The 13,969-nt window shown below is 39.4% G+C and overlaps 1 protein-coding gene across 6 annotated transcripts in view; it reads left to right on the plus strand.

The window, feature by feature from the left end:
- The window catches only part of OGDHL (oxoglutarate dehydrogenase L), a 109,459-nt gene that overhangs the window by 63,667 nt on the left and 31,823 nt on the right, over window positions 1–13,969 (plus strand). For all 6 annotated transcript variants that reach the window (XM_072995073.2, XM_078391017.1, XM_078391018.1 and 3 more), the window contains 5 exons: window positions 1,821–1,973; window positions 4,405–4,507; window positions 6,023–6,151; window positions 8,368–8,518; window positions 10,340–10,467. In XM_072995073.2, the coding sequence (XP_072851174.2) occupies window positions 1,821–1,973; window positions 4,405–4,507; window positions 6,023–6,151; window positions 8,368–8,518; window positions 10,340–10,467 (664 nt within the window). The remainder of the gene's footprint in view (window positions 1–1,820; window positions 1,974–4,404; window positions 4,508–6,022; window positions 6,152–8,367; window positions 8,519–10,339; window positions 10,468–13,969) is intronic.

Consider the following 13,969-nt stretch of genomic DNA (forward strand, 5'->3'; position numbering starts at 1 on the left):
AATTTAATTTTGAGAAATGGTTACTCCTGGAATTTCTTTTCAGTATCAACTTGTCAAATGTATGTCAAAGTCTGTTTCAACCTGGCTTCACCACATTGAAGCTGTGGAACTAGTTTAGCTCACTGCTGCTGGGGATACTGACAGAAAAAAAATGTTCCTTTGTAAGTGCCTAACTCACTGTTGTTCCTGCATGCTACAGTAAAACCAGTCTAGAATTCTTGATAGAAAAAAATGTATTGGAGTCATGTAGCGAGATATTGTAAAGCCAAGTCAATAGATGTACAGCTGGTAAAAAATCATAGTAGTTACATGAACAAACAGTCTCCAAGACAGGATTGGCAGGTTTAGGAAGCACTGAGACTTCTAAGAGCTAGAGTACTGGAGTTTGTTGAGGCATCCAAGCTGAAACCCATAAATATGGCATGTAGTTAGACCTTTCTTATAAATGTTTTTGCTCTTTGTGTAATACCTGAGGCATATGTAAGATACAGGGAAACGAGCATTTGCTCAAGTTCATGTCAAATGTACTCGTCAGGTTTTGAAGTGTGTGTGACGCACACACACATGCACACGCACGCACACACGCACACATGCACGGGCACACACACACACACACAAACTTGAGCAAATGCTCCTGTTTCCCTATATCCTACATATAGGGAAACATATTGATGTATACAAACCTTCATCCATTAGGACTTTCTTAAATGCACTGTGTGAGTTCTGGAATATTTTATGACACCATAAGGATTCTAGAGTTTTGAGGATTAGGGACAAGGTTAGAATTTGGATTAAATATTTACATATTTAATTCCCTGAATCCACAGAATTCCAGCCTCCACTTCCTGAATGGGCTAGTCAGCAGCTGGAGTAAATTACTTCGACTTGTTTTCTGTGGCAAACACCAGTAGTTCTGTTGGGACAATCCATCCATCCATCCATCCATCCATCCATCCATCCATCCATCCATCCATCCATCCATCCATCCATCCATCCATCCATCCATCCATCGTTTCCTATGGGCGATTTTTGCTATACGATGTTTCAGCCCGTGCTTCGCAAGATGGGTTTTTTTGGGGACCGATTTTTGCAAGACAACGATTTTAACAGCTGATCAGCACTTCGCAAAATGGCTTCCCTATGGGTGATTTTCGCAAAACGATGATGATTTGTCCCCATTGGAACGCATTAAATGGATTTCAATGCATTCCAGGACGATGTTTTCGCAAGACAGCGATTTCAATGGAACAGATTAACATCGTCTTGCGGGGCACCACTGTATAGGATTGCACTGTGCACAACAAACACACACTGTAGCTTTTGCAGTTTTATTAATTTTCTGCTGTCTGACTGTGGTGGTTTCTGTGATCTGACCACACATACTGTTCTATGATAATGTAAATAATAAATGTTACAGCAGATACAGAGGAGGAAAGGCTTTGTGTAACATAACTGTTTTTGCCAAGCAGAGAGTAATGTGTGAACCCAGACAAAGAAGAAAAATCCTATTGTTTGAAATTCCAGCTTTTTTGGATTCTGCCACACCAGACAAATCTGTGTGCATATAACTTACTACTGATTGAAATATAGAATAGTAACTCTTGGTATACGTTCATGGGAGAATTGCTTTTTAAAGCAACATCACAGCTAAATTATACCTCACTACATATCTCTGTTGCCACTTCTTAAAAATAAAGAACAAAATGCTGGCAAACATTAACTGTAATGCTTCTGTAATTGTAGAAGAGTCTCCATAGAAAGCCATGAAGACTGTTGATTATGTTTAATCAAGCTGATTAAAATAATACTTTCTTGTTTAGGTTTGTTACCGAAGACGAGGCCACAATGAAATGGATGAGCCCATGTTCACCCAGCCTTTGATGTACAAGCAGATTCATAAACAGATCCCTGTGCTGAAAAAGTATGCTGACAAGTTGATAGCTGATGGAACTGTCACACTACAGGAGTTTGAGGTATACTGTGCCAGAATGTTGTGATGCTGGTTTTTGTAATAGTTCTGCTCCCTACCCCCCCAACCCTGTTATTTCGAACAGCTTGCTTATTCTTTGAGCTAGACTATTTAATTAAACACATTTGTATGCACTTAAGAAATAAATCAGAATCTAGTTCTGATGCTTTAAAATAATGATTCTCAGGAAGATTCATTGGATATCTAAACAATTTCAGATGGGTCAATAAATAGAAATAAATAGAAAGAAAATAAATAAATAAATAAATAAATAAATAAATAAATAAATAAATAAATAAATAAATAAATAAATAAATAAATAAATAGAAAGTGAATAAATAGAAAGAAGAAAAGTTATGACAGACATCACAGCCAAAATCCTGATTGTGTAAAGTTATTGTCATTATTTATTTTATTTATTTTATTTATTTGATTTATACCCCGCCTATCTGGACTACTCGTCCACTCTAGGCGGCTGTGTCACTGAATTAATTTAGTGTATTCTGTGGGTTTCTTTTTCTCTTTCTTTTTCCTTGTGACATGGAGTGGAAGGCTTGCCCCCCCCCCCAAGCGGGGGTCTCTTGAACATCCGGGTGATTACAGGTAGAGGGAGATATGGTGTTGGCACAGCCCCTACTCGTGTTGGAACAGTGAGCAGATGCTTGAAGGCTGTTCACTGTTCTGGAGCTGTGACCAGTCGTCAGTCTCGAGGTAGTCAGATCAGCCAGCCCTCCACTCTAAAACTGGTGCTGTTAAATGCCAGGTCTGTGTTCAATAAATCCCAGATTATTCAAGATCTCATTCTGGAGGAGGATGCAAACCTGGTGTGTATAACTGAGACCTGGGTAGGTGGGGAAGGGGAGTTCCCCTGACCCCTACCTGTCCCCCCGGTTACCCAGTCCAGCACCAGGGTAGACTGGAGGGGCGGGGAGGGAGTAGCCATTGTTTATAGAAACATTCTAGAGGTTACTAGGCGCTCTTCAGTGGTGAAGCCAGGTCTGGAGGCCCTCCACGTGTTTGTTGCGGCCAGGGATGGTATTGGGATCTTGCTGGATTATGGCGCTCCCCGCGACCCAGCCACCACCTTACCGGAGCTGGCAGACTTTGACTCCATCTTGAACTTCTAATTTGTTGATTTAATTATGTGATTGTTTTATACATATTTTGATAATTACAATGATGATTCTATTTGATTCTATTTTAATGATGTTTTATAATTGTTTGTAAGCTGTCCCGAGTTAGTGGTTGACCTCAGACAGTGGCTGACTACTGCTTTGGGATCTATTGTAACTGAGGAAGTCTTCTGGAACCTCAGGATAGGGACAGGGATGTCAGTGCCAGAGAATCACTGCTGATGGTCCCAATCGTGGCAGCAGGACCACTGGAGTGATTTTCAGGCATTAAAGGCTCCCCATCCCCCATTTTGAGGCTCCAAAGGTTTCCCTGGAGGTGTAGAATAGGAAACATTTAATAAATAATAAAAGCCCATGGCTGACAAGGTCATCAGCTTGCACAGGCGCAAATGTGTGCAATAGGATTTAGGCCATTGTATTGTAACTGCCAGGAAGCAGAAGAGGCATTTGTGAAATTGTTCTGCTTTTGATGCCAAATTATTTGAGTGGCCTTGAGTACTATGCATCTCAATTTGGAGAAGGTGAAGGGCTGTACTTCCAGCAGCAAAATGTCTTACGGCGTCCCTTTTTGTTAAAGCATAAGAATGATTCTGTCTTAAGGACTGGATAAATACAGAGACCAATATATATTTATAGGAGTTAGTTGATGCTTCTTACCTCACTGAGGGCTGAGAAACACTGACTAAAGGCCTGGTCTGGATTGAACAGGGTGCCCTGAGTGTGAGATAATCAGGAAGACATTGGACAAAGCCAGCTACTAAGCAAACAACTTGTCATGAAGGAAGCTATAGTAAGTCCTTTGTGTGTGAAATGAAACTATGGTTAGTCGCTTATAAACAACCCACAGGATGCTAACCAAACATTAACTCAAACCAAGCCTCTGTCTTGTTTTAAATAATTTTTTTCTTGTTTCTTACTCTGTATTAGAATATTAATGCATTCTTGATTTTCTGCAATGGATAACGAATGCATTGTTCCTTCAGTGGACAGATTAGGATTTACAATCTAATCTGAGTTGTAGCAGTACCATTAGAATGTCCTTTTTTAGTTTAGAGATTCCCCCCCAAAGAACAGGTGAAAAGTAGAAATGTGAAAGGGAAGGGTTATAAGAAGGAGAGAAGTCAGAGATGGAGGATACAACAAAGAAAAAAAACCTTGTGGTTCCAAACATGTTTCTATCGATAGTTGACGCTTGCTGTAGTATACAGAAGGTTGAACGCTATGACTTTTGTGGAATGATAGCTGTAATTAATTTCATGCATTGATTGCACTATGGTATATGATTTATTTCCTGTTCTACAGGAGGAAATTGCAAAATATGATAAGATATGTGAAGAAGCTTATACTAGATCTAAAGATAATAAAATTCTACACATTAAACACTGGCTTGATTCACCTTGGCCAGGTAGGAAGTGTTATTGCAAATGACATTGTGTAACAGTATTTTTGCTCATATTTTCAAACAAATCCTTTTGATTTAAGAATAATTAATTCTGGATTGTGGCAATTGGTCTCTGAACTAAAATGACTTCTGCAGTTTGCCAGGAGTAAAATGTGGTGGCTGTTTTGATGAGAAACATTTCAAACTGGAAGTGCTTTTGTGGTGGAAATGTCTTAAATTGAGGGGCTTCTTCTTTTTTGCCTGCACATTTTAAAATATCATAATGCTGCAGCTGTCTTGCCCCCCCCCTGTTATATTCTTTAAAAAATCAAATTATTTTATTGATAAATGTATTTTTAAAAATTTGTGAGAAGGGCAGGGGTTTTACACAACAGCATTTTAAAAGAGAAAATAGAAAAGTTGAAACTGTGGCATAAAACATGAATCTCCTACTGAAATCATTTGAAGTGTTTTACTTTCCAGTTCCTCATGAAAATCATAGTCTGATTTAAAGATTCATCTGAAATGCCTATCCCAAAATTGGACTGAAGTAGTCGAACCTCAGTTTTGTATGTTGAAATGCATACTGAGTCTCTGTATCTTCATAACTCACTAAAAATGCTATTAATGCTTTGGATTTGTATATTATTTTGGGGTATTAAAGCCTCTTCCAGTTTATGATCTCTGTCTTTGCTCCAACCTGGTAGCATGCAGTAACTGACCACAAGGCATCTGCAGATGATTGTTTGATGGGTTAGTGCTAGAAAGAAGTATGAGAGGATGACTAAAGTAGACTTACATTTGTTACCAACAATATGACCAGATCAATGAACGGAACAAGGTGTCGTGAGCTCTTTTCACAGCTATGCTTTCCTGTGCCCTGTTCCCACCTGTGTTGTGGGGATTATATATTATATTGTGGTGACATTTGCAATGCATTTTAAAAAGAAAACATGGAAAATTCTTTAGAAGAGGAATGGAAATGGAGAAGGTAGACTCCTCAAAGAGAAGTGGTCTGCTCCTGATCCTAATAGCTTTTATTAAGTATCCTGGTGGTGGTGATTAGAGTTGGGGGATGGGTACTATGACATTACCACCACCACCCACCCATCCACTTGCACTGTACAGAGAATATTCAAAAGAAAGGAAAGGCAAAGTAATATATTTTCTACATTCCTGAAGAGACCTTTGCAACCCACAAAATAGCTGCAAGGCTTTCAGCCAGCCTGAAACTTGAACTTTTTAGCACTATAAAGCACAGATGGAAAGGCTTTAGGAGAGTGGAAAGAAAAAGGTGACTCCCATCTCCCTACAGGGCTCCAAATATTAAAATATTTTTTTCAGAGTTCCTGAAGTCCTGGAACAGGAAAAAGTCCTTTTTGGGGCTGGAAGTACACTTCAATGTATTGTAGGTCACCCTTGTTTATTTTGAACAGTAACACTTGTTCTTACTTTTAAAATATAAATTGGGTTTCTCTGAATGGGCAAGATCTTTCCACTTCTTTTCTGGTATTTTCTATATATTTTCTCCTTTTCCAGGTTTCTTTAATATCAATGGAGAACCAAAGAGTATGACTTGTCCTTCTACGGGCATTCCTGAAGATACGTTGAACCATATTGGAAATGTAGCCAGTTCTGTACCCCTTGAAGGATTTCAGATACATGGAGGTGAGAAGAGCTAGTTTTGTGTTAGGAACACTCATTCCTTTGCTCACAGGAGATGCAGTTGTTGTCCTCTCCCCTAAAATGTTGTTGAGTTACACATAGTCCAAGTGGACTTCTTTTACAGCTAGCATAGGAGTTTTTATGGTTGACTTTTCCTTCAATTTTATTAAATGTTAGTACAAGCAGTGTTAATGAGATTAGCAAGTTATCATTGTTCAGGCTTGCTGGACTGAAGCAATAATGAGTTTACTCTTAAGTTTAATGGTCTGGCAAACATAATCCAAATCTTGAGAGAAGCTGTGGTACCTGTATTAGTGTTAAATTAATAGTATTTGAATTAATTTTAGAAGCTGACTTTCCCCATTGAATGTGATTAATAAGGCAGCTTCCATGTTGTTTAGGAATCATTGCCTATCAACTGATTTTACATGATTTAACATTTCCACTGGATCTATTATAGTCTTATATAGTTACATATTTATGTTCACATTATGTTATGAACTATACATTGTGTTTTATGATAATGTATTCTTTAAAGAAAAATGAATTCATGTGATGGCCTTAAAAAGTTTACTACTAAAAGTAAACATGGAAATTGGGAAAAAGAGTTCTCAACTGAATGAACCCATGTATTTTTACTGGCACTTGTATATTTCTACAGAGGCATGTTATTCTGATGGCCAGTATCTGACTTCTCCTGCCAGAGCCAATAAATTAACTCTGTCTTATAATCTACAGCCAGAAATGGTTCATTCTCAAACCCGTGTCTTCAAAGTCACATTATGCCATGCTAATGACAAACTACCAGATGAGCTGCATGCAATTTGAATAATATGTTTGATGATCAAATCTGCTTTTCTTTTATTTATTTTCCCTCCTCTGAGATTGATCAACAGGGGTTTTATGGAATTAAAATTCCCAAGAAGCTATTACAGCAGTGCTTTCAATTACACATCTTGAATGTTTTGTGTTCAAGTGGCATGTAATTAACATAAATGTTCTTATTAAATCCAAATATCATTACTCATTAAGAAGTATCTGGAGGCTGCCTTGTATAAAAAATATAGCTTGTAGTTCTGTCCTCTATAGCTGTGCATTTTGATGTGCAAGTATTTTGTTAGATATACATACACATTCCTGAGACACTGAAGAGTAACATGGTACATAGAGTGAACCATCTGGTTGGTGCTTTATGGACATCTGTAAAACACTTGAGTTTTAAGAGGCAGTTGTTAGGGTAATGGGGGCTTAAAACTATCCGCCATGCTGCAGTTTTGAAATTGCCTCATTCATGGGGGAAAAAACGAAATATTGCTTGCTTCATGAAATAGCCAATGCCTTCCCAAAGTCATTCATCTTTCACAAAACTACCTAAGCTGTTTAAAGCCTTATTTGTGAAAAGCTTTGTAGAGCTCTGCCTGTTTCATGAATAAGACAAACCCTTTGCTTCAGTTATGAATGACGCAAGGATTTGCTTATTTTGCTGTTGTACAAATTAGGCAGGAGAGGTTTTTAATTTTATTAATATGCACTATTATGTTCTTAATTTCACAAATAATACAATTCTGCTGACATATATGCAAATATAATTTTTTAAGGTAATACAGAAAAAACCAGAAAAATGAAGCAAAATGAATAATGGAAATTTATCTGTGTAAGGCACTAATTGTGTATCTAAACATTCAGTCATATGCCAGTGATGTGAAAATTTTGATTGAAATTTATATTACTTTTCAAAAATTAAACATGTTAATAACTTTAGGTGTAAAACCATTACTAATGGGTATTCATTTTAGTGGATTTTAATGTGTGATTACTGAGTAGGAACTTTGAAAATTGCAACGATGTCAATGGAGGAAATAATTGATAATGGGCTAAAATAGAGATATAGGTGAAAATGAGTTGTTTGAAGCATTATTAGTATGAGGGCAGTGATCACAGTCTTGAAGTTCAGTATAATTGCCTCAATTGCTGTGGTTAACAGGAGCATTCAATATAGGAGTCAAAAAGATCCAGACAAGGTTATCCTTTAGTTTTGTAGGGTTTTGTTTGTTTACTGTCTTCTTTGTATTTCCTTAATGGTCTAGATTCTGGTTTTGAAGCAAAGATAAATGAATTGGTGTCTCATAATAGTTCCTGATAAACTGTTGAGATTTACAGGCACAATTTCTTTCTTTTTTTTCCCCTCCCATTCCTTCCGGGTTCTACCCAATAAATAGGACTTTCCCGAATTTTGAAAGGTCGACTGGAAATGACAAAGAACCGAGTTGTTGACTGGGCCTTAGGAGAGTACATGGCTTTTGGGTCTTTACTGAAAGAAGGTATCCATGTTCGGCTAAGTGGGCAGGATGTAGAAAGAGGCACTTTCAGGTAAGCCATGTGTTCCAACTGCAATTTATTTAGTAGGAAATGCCTTGCAAATTTTGCTTAGCTCTTTCAAAATTGTAGCTGGACTTTTTGAGATGTTTGATCTAATTGTGAATACAGTGGTGCCTCGCACAACGAGTGCCTCACACAACGATGAATTCACACAACGATGCCTTTTTCTGTTAAATTTGCTGCCTCACACAGTGATGTTTCCTATGGGGGGTTTTCACACAACGATCTCCCTTTTCGCTCCTGTAAAAGTATCTTACAGTGTTTGGACGCTGTTTTAAATGATTGCAATGGTTAGTCCACCTCCTGAAACCTATGCAAACTGATTTTGGTGTTGTTCTGACACTTCGTTAATTTATGATGATTTTTTGAATTTTCTCCATTGGAAACCATTGGATGGTCTGTCTAATGGTTTCCAATGGAAAAAACAAAAAATCATCATAAATTAACGAAGTGTCAGAACAACACCAAAATCAGTTTGCATAGGTTTCAGGAGGTGGACTAACCATTGCAATCATTTAAAACAGCTTCCAAACATTGTAAGACACTTTTACAGGAGCGAAAAGGGAGATCGGGAAGAACTTTAAAAGGCAAACGGAGATCAAAGAGCCCTTTCAATCAAAAAAGGTTCCCTTCTACAGTTGTTATCTTTTAACCTCTGACACACTGTTGGTCCCTGGCTTTATGATATTAGCTAGTGTCTATTTAGAGTTGTGAGCAGGCCTTGCTAAGATGCATCAAAAGAACAGAGTTTCTGTCTGCAATTTGTTCAGCTTCAGCAGGTGTGCGCCACAGAATAGCTATTATCGGGGTAATAGCCCTTCTTTCTTTAGTGGTGGTAGAGCTTGAACATATTGGTGTGTTTCACTCAGTTAGTCTTGCTCAGGGAGTTAATGGATTATAGTAATTACTTCAGTCATCTCTGTTTTGATAATGTTCCTTGGTGCACCATTCTAATGCTGATTAATGGAACTCCAGAGGGCTCTAAGCAGTGAACGTGTGAGGGGTGGGCAGTGAAGAGGATTCAGATCTTTCAAGGCTTGGTTGCAGGAAGTACTCAAGGAAGTGGAAGCTGACGCACAATGCAAAACTGCACACATCTCAGGGCCATGAGTAATAGAACTTCACAGCTTAATTATAATTTGAGGGGAGGCAGCCCTGTGGGGTAATGGCTTCCACACTTCATACTATATGGAGCATAACCACATCCATCTGAAGTCTCATGCATTATACAAGAACAGCTCCGGTGTGAACCTACAGTGGCAGAGAAAAGGTGTCAAGTGGTGATCAGAATTGAATGCTTGGTATTGAAGAGCTTTAATATTTTACCTCTCCCCTTAAAAAGTCAATTCTAATAAAAATTGTTAACCCACATGATCTCCTGGGTGTAATGAATAATACCTTTCTTTGTGGCTAATACAGTACTTCTGATTTTTAAACATTAGGTATTAGCTTAATCTTACATAAGAAAAATGGGAGAGCTGTTGCACTGCAGTCTTTAAAGTGTGAATTGTAAGTCAAGAAATTACTAGTTTGAACATATTAGCCTGAACTCATTAAGTGGCATTAAGCTAGTTGCCATCCCTCAGCCTTAGCAGTCCACCTGTAAAATAAGGGTAATAATGCTGAACTACTTTGTTGAGTTATCCTAATCTGCAGTAATCATAGAATCATAGAATAATGGAGTTGGAAGGGACCTATAAGGCCATCGAGTCCAACCCTCTGCTCTGTGCACAACGTGTTGTGCATAAATCCTGCTTCTTTTTCCTACGAATATATTTTGATTAATTCCTTGTGTCCTAAAAAACTTTATAGCCATCGCCACCATGTGCTGCATGATCAAGATGTTGACAAGAGGACTTGTGTTCCTATGAATCACCTCTGGGAACAACAGGCTCCCTACACTGTATGCAACAGTTCTCTTTCGGAATATGGGGTCTTAGGTGAGTTAAATATACTTTTTTCCTTACCTTAATTTTGACATTACATGGAATTACACAGTTTTACTGGCTTTAATTTACTGGATTTATGTCCCATTTTCCTTTCAAAGTATGACACTCAAGGAAGCTGGTGTTAGTCATTTCACAGTGGACCTCTTTTGAGCTGATTGAATTAATTTTTGAGCTAATTGAGCTGTTAAATAGAGAACAGATTCTTGCCCTTCTTCCATTAGTCAGAAAAAAAGATACCTATTGTGTGATCTTTATTGGGATTTGAATATAAAATGTATCTAGTGGTCACTTGATCCCATGTATCATGGGAAAATAATATACAAGGAATTAAGTATTTGTGTACACCATGGGTTGTGGAACAGGGGTAAATTACCCCGTGGGGTAAAAGTGAAAATCCTGGGGGTAATGAGCAGAGTGCTACCCCCTCCCTCCCTCCCTCCCTCCCACCCCCACCCTCTGCAGCCAAACTCAAATTGTAAACCACCTCGTCCTGTTACTTCCTTCCTTGCAGCAGGGGACTTCTAAATGCTCCGTTTGTTCAGAGATCGGGGAGATAAGCTTCCCTAATAGGTTCCAGCTGGGGATTAGCCCCAGGCAATCAGCCAATCCGGGGCTTCTGAATGACTGCTTCCTCCGGAAGTGGATGCGAGCTAGCAGAAGGCGGGGAAAGGAGCAAGCAAGGGAAGGAGGGAAGAAAGAAAGGTGCGAGAGACCGAGGACTTCATCAGGCTTATTTAAATGTATGTAATTGGAGAAAATGGAGGGAGAAAATGGAGGGAGGGAGGAAATGGAGTGTGTGTGTGTGAGAGACAGACAGATAGACAGACAGACTCAAAACTGAAAATGAACAGGCAGTCAAGCAAAAGAGAAACTGAATTAAGGCGGGGGGAAGGTGGTTTTTTTAAGGTGCTGTCTGGGTTTATCATTGCTTTGCTTCCAAGAAGCAGGCATCTTTGAATTTTGTGGCTGCTGTCACCCTCTGCAGTGATCATGCAGCTCAAGAAAGTAAAATCTGTCACTGCCTCCATATCTTCCCAGGATCTTGGGGTTTTTTTTATGTTGAGCTTCAGAGTATTTTTTGCGTTCTCCTCTTTCACCCTCATTAAGAGGTTCTTTAAGTCCTCATTTTCTGCCATGCTTTTGCATAGTCAATGAAGCAGAAGTAGATGTTTTTCTGGAACTCTCTGGCTTTCTCCACAATCCAGCGTATGTTAGCAATTTGGTCACTAGTTCCTCTGCCTCTTCGAAATCCAGCTTGTACTTCTGGGAGTTCTCAGTCCACATACTGCTGAAGCCTACCTTGGAGGATTTTGAGCATAACCTTGCCAGTGTGTGAAATGAGTGCAATTGTATGGTAGTTAGAGCATTCTTTGGCACTGCCCTTTTTTGGGATTGGGATGTAGACTGATCTTTTCCAGTCCTCTGGCCACTGTTGAGTTTTCCATTGATGATGATAAAAAAGCACACTGGTCCTTTGATACTGGGCTGTGGCACCAGGGTGGGTGACATGACCTTTAACCTGGTTTGTTCCTTTTCACACACCACACATAGAATGATTAAAGTGGTAGGGAAAGCCCCCCCCCCAATTCTGCGTTGCCTGTCTCTAGCAAGCATGTCATTGCTAGCACCACTCTGGCAGCCACTAATGATCCTCTGCAAGTTAGCAAAAATTTAATGCAACTTGCTAGGCACATTGGACACCTTACTACTCCCATACTACACCATGGCTGGAGTGCAATGTGTTCCAGCAAAAATAGTGCACATCTTTATCAAATTTGGTGCATCCTGCTAGTTCGGTACACAGCCTGTGTAGATTCAATAATATTTTTAATTCCTTCCTTTCGAATCAAGGGGGTAATGTCGGCGTATATAAATGTTTTGGGGGGTAAAAGGTAAAAAAGTTCCCTGACCCCTGGTGTACACAGTATCTGTACCTACTTAGCTGTAATGACTGTACAAGAACAATGGTTCCCAACCTTGGGTCCCCAGATATTCCTAGACTAAAACTTCCAGAAGCCCCCACCACTAACTATGCTGTCCAGGATTTCTGGGAGCTATAGTCCAAAGACATCTTGGGAAGCAATGTATTAGAAGATCCATATCCAAATTTCAATTCAATCATGATACTCATTGAGTTGATCATATAGTCCTAGCCTAATTTGCCTCTGGGTTTTTATGAGGAACATTGAATATTTTCTGATGTTTCTTGAAGAAACGGGGAGTAAATAAAATAAATATATTGGGTTTGGATACATAGTTCCAGTACATAGTGAACTGCTGCTTAACAAAAGGGAACTGAGATGATCCAGTACACAGAGCATATTGTGACTTTAATATATATATGTTTTGTCAGTTTAAGTGAACATTTATTTTGATATTGTAATTCTGTTCCTCACTCCTAAAATTCTGTTTTGGCACTGATTGCTTAATGGTTTGAGGTGGTAAAAATGTAATGGTTAAAGCTTCCACCATCCCTCTGATTAGTAGTAATTTTAAGCAGAGGTTCAAGGAAGGAGAATGATCATTTTCCATTTTGAATGAGTTAACACATTGAAAGAGGAAGGAATCACTATAAACAGATGTTAAGGTTTGTGATACAATTGTGCTTATCTTTCTTAGGAGGTAGGTCAATAGCATCTTGGCCAAGAATTCCTGCATCATGCTTTACACTATCTCTTTTCACCTTCTTCCATTCTTGCTGACATATGCAGGTAAACAAAGCTATAATAAGAGAGAGAAATTAAGCCCTGTGCTCAGACATGTGCTGTCATGAACAAGTAATGTGACTCGCAGTCATTTTGGGAATTCCCATGAGTGTTTTTTCAGACTGGAGCTAATTAAGTAAAAATTAATTGAATAGCCCTGCATGACGAAGCTCCAAATTGTTTTTCTGGCAGGTGCAGAAGCAGAGAGCTGGCACCTGTTCAGAGCAGTTAGCCCAGTGCTGAATTACCAAAGTACTGTATAATTTGCCAAAATATTATTCCAGTAATGCTAAATTGGGGAAGGGATAAAGCCACTGTAGTCTCATTGCTAAACAATGTAAACAGCATTCCTATATATCAGGGGTCTCAAACATGCAGCCCGGGGGCCATTTGCGGCCCGCCCGATGATAGTTTGTGGCCCCTGCCTTGCCACAAACTATCATCCAGAAGTGGCTCTCTGGCTCTCTTTCTCTGTCTGCACCCCCAGCACCAGCCTGGCCAGCGGCTGCCTCAGCGCCCGGCAATGCTTCCTCCTCCTCCTCTTCATCCTGCTTCAGCCACCTCGGCTCTGGAGGCTGCCTGGGCCCTCCTCGCAAAGTTTACTCCCCTGTCGTGGTGGGGGTAGCTGCTGCTGCTGAGTGTGCCTTTTTTTGAGGGGGGCCCTCAGAGGAAGATTGCCAGGTAAATTGAGTTTGCGACCCCTGCTGTATATGATAGAGAATTTTTTTTTATATATACCCCGACCATCTAGACCAGGGGTGTCCAACCTTTCACCTTCACTGGGCCAC

Source organism: Pogona vitticeps, chromosome 3, assembly GCF_051106095.1.
Source record: "Pogona vitticeps strain Pit_001003342236 chromosome 3, PviZW2.1, whole genome shotgun sequence".
In the NCBI taxonomy this organism is placed as follows: Eukaryota; Metazoa; Chordata; class Lepidosauria; order Squamata; family Agamidae; genus Pogona; species Pogona vitticeps.